Here is a 14,189-nt window from a genome sequence, read left to right on the forward strand (position 1 = left end):
TTGTCAGATTAACAAAAAGCAACAGGAAAGAAAAATAGAAACCCACATTCCCTCCTTTTCCCCCTAAAAATCAGTTGGTCTTAGGCAGCCTTAACTGCCTCTCCCTCCCCTCCCCCCGTTTGTTTTTTTTAAAAATCAGTATTAATAAGTATGGAGAGCCCTTGAACATTTTTACTCAAAGCATAGTTTTATTGCTCCTACATTTAGGAGCTACAAGGTGTGTGGTGGCAGGGTAGGCAGATATAGGAGAATTATTTGTTTTTTAAAAAAGGTGGAAATGTCATGTTTCATCATCCTGAACTGTGGAAAAAAAGTCTGAAAAAATGTACAGCATAAGTACTGCTATCTCCACATATCACTTGTTTGAAATAAAATGGAACCACACTCTAAACAGACTAACACGCGTTCCCTCAGGCCTACTTCTGGGTAGAGATAAACACAAATAGAACCACACTTTAGTAGGATTCGGAAGTGGTATTGGATCCATTCTCTGACCAAAGTTTGCCCATACAGGTTTTATCCCAGAAAAGCAGAGTGCCTTCTCTTGGAACTTTCTTACTGTTATCTATTTAAGATAAATACTAGGCTACCATTACCATACCATTTAACTGCTTCTCGCTTTAACCTATTTATCCTCAGCAATTTGTAACATAGCAGTAATTTGCTATGTCCATTTTACAGGTGAGAAACTCAAGGGCAATAGCCAAGTGATATGCTCATGGTTGCATCAGAACTGTGACAGAACAAAGACTTGAACCCAGTGTCCCATGCTTCTCAGAACAAACACAAAGATTTTGTCAGTACGAGTAATCCTAATCCTTAGATTTCTGAGTTGGCTGAGTGCTTGGGTCCTTGGTTGTGGTTACCACCACATTTATTAAGCTTCTATCCATAGAGGATTTTACCCGAGAATTTTGAAGCAGAGGATTTGATATTAACTATTATCTACTGTCCAGAACAGATATGGTCTTTGCTGCCAGTCTTGAGTCTATAATTTATTTGCTTAGATGCTGAATTCAGTCATGTTTCTAAAAAGTCCCTGTACTTTTGGCTGTCATACCAGGATATGTGGTTCTTGTCAATCCCTGAGGAAGCTTTGGAGTCCCTCAAAGAGAATGTCCATTTTTCTATTTACAGGGCATTTTCTGATAACCCTTGGCAAAGATTTTACTTGCTGCTGTCCCAAAAAGAGAGTCAGATGTAATAGTAAGGACAGTAGAAATTCAAAGTGTTACCAGCCACTGACAGAATCCAACATAAAAGTTGAAAGAGCAAGGATGTGTGAGCTACACTGGTTATTTGCAGGAAGAGAGGCACTACCAACATATCTGGAGGAAAGTTCAGAACTCAGAAAAATGAGTGGACAATTCCTGAAAAGAATGGCATACAATGCAGTATTACAGCATGAAGCTACAATCCCTCTGTATGTGATTCCATACAGGACAGAAAAGACAAGACCTTAACCACCGAACAAATTCCTCTGAACCACAATCTCAACCATTAACCTTTAAACATTAAGAATATTTTTTGATAACCATTAGCTTAATTTTATGCTTTTTTCTCTGACCAACAATTAAGGCATGTTTTTCCTAAGAGGTTACATTTTACTGAGAGGGGGAGCTCTCTCTAAGTTTATTGCTAAACTGTACCCTCAGCCTTGGACATATTAACCTTTTTTTGTTCAGATCAAGACCAGTTAACACTGCATTTTACCATGTGCATTAATATTCTATTCTTTCAATGAAAAGCTTTCATAGATATGAAAACAGTGTCATCATAGAAGTCTCAACACAAGAGCTTCAAGAGGGAACACTGGTATACTTGTAATAGCAATTATAAAATATGCCACATGAAGCAGTTAATTTGCTCCCTAAAATATTTAACATGTGAACATATTTACACACTAAAGTATCAGCCACAATCATATCAAACCACCTCGCTAACAAACAGTTCAGCATGACATTTCTACAATACGTATACATGCGCTGATGGGGAATTATGCTATAAAATGAACTAGAAAAATCAAGCTCACCTCTCTGAAATCCAGAGTTGTTTCTTTCTTCAAATTTATTTCCCAATGCAGCTATAAAGAACAGACAAATAAGCTGTAGTAGAAGAATCAACACTGTTATTACCATAGAATCAGAAAGGTAGCACAGACCACAGCAACTCACCCCAAACATCAAAAAAATATTAGGATCAGAGTAACTTGAATGTGGAGACCTTTTTTAGATCTTTTTACATAGGAGGTACCCAAGGCAAATCACACTGGATTTTGGCCTGGCAATGAAGGCAGCCATCCCAACATCTTCTAAAAACTGATGATTCCCTATCCCACCAGCGAGGGGAAGAGAGAATAGACCAATTTACGTAGGGACCTAAGAGAATAGTCAACTACTTGACTACCTAATAAGCACAAGCTTATGGGGTACTCAAGTGGAGTATTCAACTGCTTGCTTCCTTCCCACCCCACCCACTTAGTTTGTCTCTTATGAGAGGCAGCGAAGTGAGACACAAACAGGAGCCAGTGTGCTTACAAGCTAGTTCATCCCAGCACTGTCTCTGTGATGCTGCCTGCCCCTCAATCCCCAGCCCAATAAAGGCAGCAGTGAGGGCAAGAGGGAGTAATAGGGAAGGTTACTACCACCAAGCAGCCCCTGTTCACAGTGGCCGGCCCGGGCTGCCACAAACGGGCTGCTGGAGCCTGCATGAGCTGGGACAAAGCAGTCCCTGCTCGTGCCAGCTCCAGACTACTGGGACAAAGCATTTCTACATGTAAAATGCTGAGCTTTAGTAGTCCAGAGCCAATGAGAGCCATGATTGCTCAATCCTAGCTCACGCCAGCTCCAGGAGCTACCTCTGCTATAGCTCTGCAGGGCAGCCCTCTAATCACATTCAGGTTGGACCTCCCAAAACTGGGACTCCCTCATTTAGCAACATCTGTGGTCCGGCAAGAGGTGTTGCAGGACCAGAGAGTCCTGGCTGGGAACCCCAGTAGCAAGAGGGCTGGTAGCACAGCAGGGACCGCAACAGCCCCAGTAGCACAGCCAAGGCCAGAGAGACAGCAGCTGCAATAGCAGGGCCGACGCAGCACAGCCACAGGGGGGAGGAGGGAGCATGCAGCAGCCAGAGCTGGCAGCAGGGGGGCAGGTGATCTGGGGAGCAGATGACAGGGGCTCTCCTCTGGTCTGGCAAATTCCTTCATTGGGCACTGGACCAGAGAGGTCCAACCTGTAGTCAACACAAATTGTATCAGTTACACAAATTAGCCAAACAACCCATCTTTAAGTCATACCTTAAATCTATGGTATGTCATCTCCATATTTAGATATTAATTCTAAAAATCTCAACCTTTCATACTCTAGCTTTATCCATGAGAACAGCAATAGTCCCTTTTAAGGCTGTGTCATCAATTGCTGGGAAGTTACTAGATGCAAAAGCCAACTGATAAAAACTCTGCCAGCTCCACTCCCAGGGAGGAGACTTTGCTGTCGCAGCTAAGTCCAGCAGGCAGAGGCTGATGGCTGTGCTCCTGGGGAGGCATCACAGCAGGCTCTGCAGTATAAAGCTTAGCTTTATACTACAGAGCCGCAGCGCCTGTAACTGCTACGATTTTTAAAGGATACACACTTACCATATTAAATTATTTTGATCACCCCTAGTCCCAAGCCATTTCCCCCACTCCATATGGGCAAAACTCTGATTCCTAACCGGTCTCAAATTTATCCCCACATTTAAAAATGGTCTTTAATCTCTTCCACACCAGTTTGCACAAAAGCATGAGAGAGAAGCTTTCTTCCAATATATCTATATATCACTCACACACAATACTCTGTACGTACAAGTAGCACCCTAGAACTGCTATGTTCATCTCTACCATATAATTATTTTGTACCAAGAACAATATGTGAACTATTTTTAAAGTCTTGATCTGTTGAACATGAATTATGAATATATTATTGGTTTGCATGGGTTTTCATTAAATGTCAAATTATAAAACACTGGAAATTATGAAATTCCTTTGAAATATGTTGTCAGGATGAGAAATATCCACAATCAACCTTTCAATTGCAACAAGGAACCAATCAGATCTATTTCCCATTAAAGGAAATCACTCTACCAATGGCCATCCTTAAGACATTTACAAAGCAAGTTTACAAAGCAAGTTAAATTTCTCTTGCTCTTAATCAGCAAGGACCAATTTATTTAAACAAGTACAAAAAAAATCAATTTCTAAGAGCAAAAGTTCTAGGACACTAGTACCAGGCCTTTGTTTTTAATTCCAAATTAAGAATTGATATGAATAAAACTTTAGGTAATACAAAATCACCTCTGTTCCCAAAACTCCTTCCAGTACCAAAACCACCCCGCATGGGTTGGTTTCTGATAGGTCCCACACCAGCATCTGTGGGGGGAAAACAGACAGAACTACTGATTCAGATATCAATACATTTAACTATTCCAAAATAACCAAAGTTAGGAATAAGCTATACCTGCAGCCATTAGAGAAATCAACTCTCAAGAAACAGCCTACAGAAGATTAAAACCTCTCTAGTGCAGCACCTCAGAACCCAACTGGTGCCAAACCAGAGAATTTGCAAAACCAAAGGAAGTTTGCCTAACAGCATTACCAACACTTCCACTTTTTACTAGGCTCTTAAAAGACATTTAGGAATACATTAGAGCTAAATAACAGCACAGAACACAGAGCAAGTACTGGGGACGGTCAAACTTTACGGGACCCAAGAAGCTTGGCCATACCCTTGGTAGGTGGGCATCCAAGCTAACTAAAATTATGCCAGGAGGTTGCGGGACCAGAGAGTGCCTGACTAGAGAGGTTCAATCTGTAGTTACTAGGTTGTGCTAAAAACAAGAGTCCAATTTTGGTCTTGTAAGGTAGCAAACATACTACTTATCATACAGAAAACCAGACAATATGAACATAGTTGGCTCTCAGGGTTGGATTTTGGGGAGGGTTTTTTTGGTCCTGAACAACTAAATCCAATGTTATTTAACTGAAGTTGTCACTGGAAACATTTACTTTAAAATTGCCGTATGTACACTCTTATCTGCGACAATACTACAACAATCTTTTAGTTTAGACAAACTAAAAACATGCTCACAACAAAACAGAATGGTGTTCATGGACGGACAAACAAGGACAAAAAAGGTATAATGACGGCATTCCTCGGCATTGTATATCAGCAAATTGACTTATTGGAGTAACTTGTATAGGAAAGAGTGCAAGAACATTAATCTTAAATTTAGAAAGATACAAAATGTGCACAACTGAAGCACTTAAAACTGCATTCTGTTAAGCTGGCCTATCTAGGTATTTTGGCACTTTTACGAAAAACCTGAACATGCTCCTAATGAATATTGCCTTAAAGTAGGGATAGGGTAGGTAATTTATATCATGAAGTACAATGTTATTGATGCAATTATCGCAAAATAATTTCTAAAGAAATCTTGCATTGATTCAATACACATTTATTCATAGAAATAAAAATTAAATACAACAAAAACCTCTTCTTCATTAATAGAGTTTCACTGAATGCTTTAAACTGCAACATAGTCTGGATTATAACATGGTTATACTTAAATAATATACAACTTGAAAAATATACTTAGCTATTACACAGGGGTCAGCAACTTATAGCTCAGTAGGTCATCAAATACCTCTCTTTTGGCAATACACACGGTCCTGTCCCCCTGCTTCAGCCCTTCCCCAGGTCCAAAGCCGCGGCCAAGGCAGGCTGTGATGGCAGCTTGCTCCGTGTGCTGGAGCTGAGACTGGGGCTGCAGTGCAGCTGCTCCCACAGCAGCTTGGCCAACAATGCTCCAATCAGAACCCAGCCCTCATCTGGATGCAGCATCCTGAGGCCAAGCCTCTATCCGCAGGCAAGCCCCGCACTCCAGCCCTGATCTGGCTGCAGGAAGGGCTGGCAGCAGTATCCGCTCCTCCTCCTGTGGTATGGGGAGGACAGGAGGCCATGATCCACCTGCAGCAATCCTAGCCTACTGCTATATGGATGCAGCAGGCCAGCCCTGGGCAGGTAAGGTAATCCAGCCCCAGGGTCCTCCAACATACTCTACTTCCCATTCCCAGCACCATGCTCTGCCTCTGCACTCCCACACACTGCGGATGTTAACTAGCAATGAATACATTAAGTCAAGTAGTCAATGGAATTTCCATCGACTATTCGATCTACATTTCAGAGGCGGAATGCCACAGGGAGCCCAGGCCCAGCGGGAAGTCCTGCTGACTCGGAGCTCCACACTGGTGCTTCCGCTTTGAAATACCAGGTGGATCCCAGGGTCAGTTGGGGATCTCAGGCTCCACCTGGCATTTCAAAGCAGCAACAGTGCACGGAGCCCAGCGCTGCTGCTTTGAAATGCTGGGGGGACCCCAGGATCAGCTGGGGACTCCGTGCAGCATTTCAAAGCAGCCTGGAGCCCGGGACAAGGCAGGCAGAGAGAGAGAGCAAGGGGGAAAGGGGATGCGGATCAACTAGTCCTTAATATCCCTATCAAACTCCCCAAACCCCTGCCGTAAGATTGACAGAAGATAACCTGAATACATGCATGAAACTGGATTTGACGAGTTATGACGTAAACTTCAAAGAAATGTGTGAAAAGATGCAGCAGCAGAGGTCCCCTTATATAAAGTCTGTGAGCACAATGTTTCATTCACGGTAACTGACATGATTAATAATATTAAGTTGTATACTTTTAGTAATGCAAATGGATAGTCTTATATGGCTCTTTGTTGATAACTTGTTCTGAATTTGGATACAGTTTGACTCTTGGGTTTGAAAAGATTGTATTACACCTATTCCAACCTCTCCAACTGTTTTGGAAATGTTTTTCTTCCCATTTTCTCTTGCCTTGTTTTTATTTATATTAGAGAATATTTTAGTACATTCCCAGCGGGAGTGAAAAACAACAAGTAATCAATCACATGATCCCTCTCCTGTCATCCATTTCCAGACAAACAGAGGCAAGGGGCACCAGTCCTACCCATCCTGGCTAGTAAGTATTGATGGAACTAATCTCCACGAATTTATCTAGCACTTTTTTGAATCCTGTTCAAGTCTTAATCTTCACAACCTCCTCTGACATGGAGTTCCACAGATTCTCTTCATGCAGCGCACAGTCAAAGTTCCTCTCTTTGTTTTAAACCTGCTACCTATTATTTCATTTGGTGACCCGTAAGAGCCCGAAGTATCCTTAAGTGCCCAAGGAGTCAGGGCGTTTTAAAAACAGACAGTCAAAAAATACACCAAGAATTAGATTTTTCCCAGCCTCTAGTTCTCCTTGGTATCAAGGCCAAAACAAAGGCCATCATCAAATGCCCCAAAACTCCCAAAGAAGAGATAGAAGTTCAGAGGAAACCTAATGCTAAGGTTCAAACAACTCCAAAGAAAGTCCCAGTTCAGCATCAAGCAATGCTAAGTCTTCAAAGATTTCCCTCCCAGAAAGAAAACACAATTTGCCAAGACCAAAGTAGATGAATCTGACAGGGTTGAATTTTTATGTTAAAAAAGTGAAATCTGATTTAATGAGTCAGGAAAGTATTCTTATGAATATCAAACTAAAAAAGAAATGCATCTTACGGGTGCTCATTCTCTCTTCTTTAAATATACAAATTTATGAACATTTGCCATCTGTCACCTAAGATTCTAGATGCCTTCAGATTTTAAAGATTCTAAAGGTAGTATGCACATACAGTAATCTTCCAATAATCCGGCACCTTTAGGACCCAGGGGGTGCCGGATTATCAGATTTGCCAGACTATCGGAAGGGGGGGCTATGAGGGGCCTGGGTGGGGGGGATGCCACCCCAGACCTCTCATAGCCCCCTCTTCCGATAGTCTGGCTCAGCCCCAGGCGTCCCTGATTCAGCTGCTGCTGGTCAGTTTCAGCAATGGCTGAATCGGGGACGCCTGCAGCATAGCAGCTGGAGTGCTGCCGGGATGGTCCAGTAGCGTCGACCCTTGGCTCGGCGAGACCAACCCGGCAGCACCCCAGCTGCTCTTGGGGACGCCTGGGGCAGAGCAGTGGGGTGCTGCCAGGTTGGTCCCGCAGCACCACTCCTCAGCGCTCCTGGACGGACCAGGCAGCCCGCCAGCTGTTCTACCCCAGGCGTCCTGATTCAGCCGCTGCTGATACTGATCAGCAGCTGACTCCAGGAAGCCAGAGGCAGAGTTGCTCTGCCCCAGGCTTCCTGGAGTCAGCCGCTGGTCAGTTTCAACAGCGGCTGAATCCAGATGCCTGGGACAGAGCAGCTGGGGCGCTGCCAGGTTGGTCTGGTAGCACCAACCCTTGGAGCTGCAAGACCCACCCAGCAGCACCCCAGCTGCTCTGTCCCAGGTGTACCCAAGTCAGGTGCTGCTGAAACTGATCAGAGGCTGATTCCAGGAAGCCTGGGGCAGAGCAGCTCTGCCTCAGGCTTCCTGGAGTCAGCCGCTGGTCAGTTCAGCAGTGGCTGAATCAGGGACAGTTGGGGTGCTGCCATGTTGGGTCCCGCAGCCCCGAGGGGCAGCGCTACGGGACCTACCCGGCAGCACCCCAGCTGCTCTGCCCCCGGCTTCCCCGATTCAGCTGCTGAATCGGGGAAGCTGGGGGCAGAGCAGCTCCAATGGTCCGGCTGCCCAGAGCACTTCTGGGTTCCTGATGGTGCCAGACCATCAGGAGTGCCGGACCATCAGAGTTTTACTCTATTACTTAACCACAAAAAATAATAATAATCTGAGTAGTTCCCTAACTACAACACTATGTAGTAGACCTTGAAGTCATCCATTTTAAGATATGCCAACGGAAAACAATCCATCTTCCAAGTAAGGATGTGAACGAGTAGTTGACTACCCGATAAGCTCATCAGGTAGCACTATTGACTACTTGATCCCTCCCTTCTCCCCCCACCGCTCTGCACTCTTAAAGGGACGAGAGGAACTGGCGCAGACACTAGCTCAACCTCCGGTGCCCTGCTGGGTTTTAGGACAACCCTCCCCCTCGCTGCCACTCAACATTCTGAAAGGGACTTAGCAGCCATCTCCCTAGTCTCAGCACAGGCTCCCCCTGCACTCCCTTCCCACTGCCATTCTGCATTCTTAAAGGGACAGAGCAGCTGGTCTCAGCACAAGCCCCTCTCCTCTCTCCTCCCTCTCCCCACTGCCATGCTGCATTCTTAAAGAGACAGAGCATCCAATCCCACAGGTCTCAGCACAAGCCTACCCCCTGCTGCTTTTCATTATTAGGGACAGGGGAGCCTGCATGCAAAGTTGCTGGCTCAGTCCTGGTTGCCCACCTGTAGCATTCCAGCCTGACAGCCAAAGGAAGTCCCCCCTGCTACACCAGCAAAGGAGCATTACATTCTATGCCGCCCTAGCTGGGCTGGCAAGGGGGCTGGGAGAGACTGGAAGTGAGAGCTGCAGCTGTGCTAAGGCAGCAGGTAGAGGACAGTCCACCTCAATTTCAGCCCACCTGAAGGGGGGGAGGGAGAGAGGTGTGCCGGGAGAGAGAGAGAGAGAGAGAGAGAGTCTGATCTCCAGCTGCATTCGTCAGCATGAGAAGGCACTGGGACTCCCTTTGAGCCCCAGAGGGCTCGGGGGAATGGGGTTGGGAGAAGAGAGAGAAGTTCTGGCTGGACAAGAACTCCAGTAACCATGGGCTGTGTCTACACTGGGCCACTTATATCGGAAAAGTAGTCGCTTTACCGGAATAACTTGCCAGCTGTCTACACTGGCCGCTTGCTTTTCCAGAAAAGCAATGACGATCTACTGTAAAATTGTCAGTGTTTTTCCAGAAAAACTATGCTGCTCCCGTTCAGGCAAAAGTCCTTTTCCGGAAAAACTGTTCTGGAAAAGGGCCTGTGTAGACAGCACAGGAGTCTTTTCCGCAAAAAAGCCCCGATCGCGAAAATGACGATCGGGGCTTTTTTCCGGAAAAGCACATCTACATTGGCCAACGCTTTTCTGCAAAAAGTGCTTTTCCGGAGAAGCATCCGGCCAATGTAGACGCGCTTTTTCCAGAAATACTTAAAACGGAAAACTGTTCCGTTTTAAGCATTTCCAGAAAAGGGTGCCAGTGTAGACGTAGCCATGGTGTCTTGTTTTTTTAAAGGAATCAAAGTAGTTGTAACCTGACATGTCTGACTGAACTCCAGCCCTCGGGCTGCAGTGACACTCACTAGGTGAGTTGTGTGCCCCCAAACAATTTCTATGGATTCCACACAAGTGGAATTATAATTTCTTTGGAGACAGGGCCAGGCTTTGAAAGTTATTACGGGTGGATGCCAGATCTTTGTTTTCTAGTGTCGTTCTCTTGGTTCTTCAGGGTGCCTCAGTGACTCTCAAATAATTTAACAAGCACAACGGCAATGAGCATTTGTAGGATGAAGGCCTAACTCATATTACAAGGTCTTTCAAGTGGAGAAGCAATCTCCATAGCAATGTGTTCAAGTGCTCGGTTTCTTTTCAGGAAGGGAAAGTTTACCTAGTAACCCTACTGTGACTTTCTCTGAGAAATACAATGAAACCAAGAAACGTTTGCCTTTTTCCACAGGACTCTGGTGTGCAACATTTGCAGTATGTGGATCCAACACATTGAACTTGAGTGCTCTCACTACCAGATCCCCTGTCAATAATGCAGAAGGCAGCAAGGAGAGGGGCTTGTGCTGAGACCCACAGGATCAGCTGCTCTGTCCCTTTCAGAATGTGGAGTGGCAGCAGGAAAGGGCTGCAAGGGGAGGGAAGGGGACTTGTACCGAGACCACCGGGACAGCTGCTCTGTCCCTTTCAGAATGCAGAGTAGCAGCATGGGGAGGGTTGTACCGAGACCCGGTGGGGGACCACAGACTGAGCCAGCAACTTGGTACAACATCTGCTCTGTCCCTTGAAGAGTGTAGAGCAGCAGCTGGGAGTTGTGCTGACACCCAGTATGAGCCCGAAGTGAGTGTTTTAACTGCCCTTCCATAATGACTAGTCCAGTAGATTAACATCCCTACTTCCAAGGTTCTTCTCGAAGTTTTCAAACCCAGCTTAAACCATAAAGCTGATAAGGAACAGTGCAATTCTTCTAGTCACCTCCACAAGTTTTATTTCATCACCAACTAGAAATGCTCTTTCAAACTTCTGTCATTGGTAGCAATACATTTTTTTAAAGAAACAGAAGAGGAAACTGAAATGGACAAATAAGCGCACACAGTAACTTCATCCCACAGACACCTTAATATAAAGGTGTTGCCTTATATATTAAAAATGTATGAACTTCAACTGAAATTGAGATGGACATAGGAGACAGTCTTGAGTCTCTCAGAGTTAGGTTAAAAGGGGTAAAAAAATAAAGGGATGTCATGATAGGCAAGGCTCGACAAACTGTGGCAAAATCCACTTGCCAGCCCCACACTGTGCATGCGACAGACCCACACTGCACATGCACGCACTGCTGGTGAACGGGGCGACGAGCTGAAATCTACGGGCGAGTAGATAAACGGATTTGTCGAGCCCTGATAGGGGTTTACTACAGACCACCTACCCAAGCAGAAGAGGTGGATGATGCTTTTTTTAAAAAAAACAAAATCACCGAAAGCACTGGACTTAGTGGTGATGCACGACTTCAACTATCCAGACATCTGTTGGATAATCCATGCCATGCTCTAGTCGTTTTCAAGCAAGTTCTTGGAATGCATTAAACACTTTTTTATTTCAGAAGGTTGAGAAAGCTACTGAAGCTGTCTAGATTTGATTTTAACAAATACAGAGGAACTGGTTGAGATGTCATGATTCTAAGGAATGATGGAAGCGAGACCAGCAAAATAAAAAGAGATTAGATTTCAGGAAGGCAGACTTGAGTAAACTCAGAGAGCTGGTGGTTAAGATCCCATAGGAAGCAAGACAGCTGGGAAAAAAATGAAAACAGCTGGCAACTTTTCTAAAGGACATTATTAAGGGCCTAACATCAAACTATTCTACTGCATAGCAAAGATAACAAGTATGGCAAGAGACCACGTTGGCTTAACCAGAAGATCTTAAAAGTCAAAAAAGTCATATAAAAACAACGGAAACTAGGTCAAAATACAAAGGATGAATATAAGCAAACACTAGGGAGGGAGTGTCGAATTGAACAATGTCTATCATAGGGTCCGAGTCTTCGGACACCTTCTCCGCCTGGACTACCAGTCGGCGTAGAAGGTCCTGGTGTGCCTCATATGAGTCTTGTGAAGGCCCGAATGTTCAGGACAAGGGAGGTTAGCTCACAAGTGCTGCGCTTCCCGAAGGGCCTGGGGAGGTTTGACCAGGAGGTAGCAAATGGCCCGAGTTAAGAGACCAGGTCGGGGGGGGGGGGGGGGGGGGGGTGAGTCGCCAATGGAGTGGCCTGTGGGCCCAAAATGACGGAGCTCAGCCTGGATGGGTCCACACCCTGGCTCTGGTGATATGCCCAGGGTGTCCAGAATAGCCATTGGCCAGGAGGCTGCAGGGGCCACGTCTGTGGCAACATCGGCACCGGGACCCACTGCACCCACTGTTGCTGGTAGAGACAGGACAGACCATGGTGCCAGAAGCGGGACCTGGAGCCCCAAGATAACCAAATGGATTCCACCTCAGAGTCAGACAAGTACTCAGAGGCGGACCAGGTGGGGGCCGACGTGGGCACCAAAGATGCTGCTGCATTCCTGGCCATGGATTTGGGTTTACCACAGTGCAGGGGAGAAGGCGACAGTATGGCAGTGCAGGAGCCCTGTGCAGAGGTAGGTACTGCAGGGGCCGGTGCCAAGCACGGGGCTGAACATTGGTACTGCGCCATGCCCAGTCCCCAGAGGTTGCTGGGGTGACAGTTGTCAGCACCGCGAACAGTGCCAGCGGAGCAGGGTGAGTTGAGCCATGATCCCTGGCCCCCAGTGCCAAGTCCTCAGGCGACCTCGAAGGAAGTCAGTGCAGACCCGCCCCATGACATCTGGAGGGGGTCCGAGTGGGAGGAGGAGGAGGGAGACCAGTCTATGAGGACCCTCACTGCCTCAAGGGCCTCTGAGGGGGAAGGCTCAGGAAAGTCCCCCAGAGGGCTGGGTTCCCTGTGCTGGGATGAACGCCTGCCTGACCAAGATGGCCCAGGCTCCGGACCTGTGGTTGGCATATGCCCCGCTGGAGGGCACATGCTTTGGTGGGGACCTGCCCGATAGGCTGTCTCTTCTTCTGAGGTGCCAGGGCCTGGGACAGGTGCTGGGGCCTACGTGGTGTCGGGGAAATGTGCTGCACTGACATGTCCCACACCAACGCCGCTGTGCTCTGGGAGACCGGTGCCGGGTCCGACACCAGTGCCGGCCTGAGGACCACCTCCATCAGGATGACCTTAAGGCGCGACTCTCACGTGCTTGGTGCAGGGTTTGAAAGCTTTGCAGATTTTGTAGGCTTCTGTGAGATGAGCCTCCCCCAAGGCAGGCTGAATGCCTTTAGGCAGGCTGAATGCGGCTTGCCACAGGACATGGGCCTGTGGCACTTCTTACAGGGCTTGAACCCTTGTGGACAGGGCATGCCCCACCATGGGCATATGGCATGCCGTGGCAGGGAACAAACAGAAAGCAACAAGAGTCTTAACTTAAATTGCAGCTCTTTAGCCTGACTAACTGGAAACAAAATAAAATACTGGAGACGATTGCTTAACAAGAGCTGAGGGTTGTTCCAACAACCGTCACGGCGGTAAGAAGAAACTGAGTGGGTGGAGGGCCAGCGGGGGTATATATTGGCCAATATGCCGGTGCTACTCCAGGGGGCTCCCTGCTGGCCCGACTGGTACTGCGGAGGGCAAAATCTCCGACGATGTGTGCACACACACCTACATGGAATGCACATGAGCAGTCACTCAAAGAACAACAACTTCCTTTTATTTGTTTTAAACCTGCTGCCCATTAATTTCATTTGGTGGCCCCTAGTTCTTATATTATGGGAACAAGTAAATAACTTTTCCTAATTCACTTTCTTCACACCACTTATGATTTTATATACCTCTATCATATCCCCCCCCTTAGTCTTCTCTTTTCCAAGCTGAAAAGTCCCACTCTCTAATCCCTTTTCATAGGGATCTGTTCCAAACCCCTAATCCTTTTAGTTGCCCTTCTCTGAACCTTTTCTAATGCCAATATAACTTTTTTGAGATGAGGAGACCACATCTGTACGCAGTATTCAAGATGTG

At 46.3% G+C, this 14,189-nt stretch overlaps 1 protein-coding gene across 7 annotated transcripts in view; it reads right to left on the minus strand.

Moving 5' to 3' along the window:
* Positions 1–14,189, minus strand: part of DDX4 (DEAD-box helicase 4) — a 113,182-nt gene that overhangs the window by 88,206 nt on the left and 10,787 nt on the right. For 5 of the 7 annotated variants that reach the window (XM_075932449.2, XM_075932454.2, XM_075932450.2 and 2 more), the window contains exons 4-5: positions 4,331–4,405; positions 2,033–2,083 (exon numbers count right to left, since the gene is read on the minus strand). In XM_075932449.2, coding sequence (XP_075788564.1) covers positions 2,033–2,083; positions 4,331–4,405 — 126 coding nt within the window. The remainder of the gene's footprint in view (positions 1–2,032; positions 2,084–4,330; positions 4,406–14,189) is intronic. The other 2 variants (XM_075932452.2, XM_075932451.2) reach the window with 1 other exon arrangement.

This window comes from Pelodiscus sinensis, chromosome 6 (assembly GCF_052426305.1).
Source record: "Pelodiscus sinensis isolate ZL-2025 chromosome 6, ASM5242630v1, whole genome shotgun sequence".
NCBI lineage: Eukaryota > Metazoa > Chordata > Testudines > Trionychidae > Pelodiscus > Pelodiscus sinensis.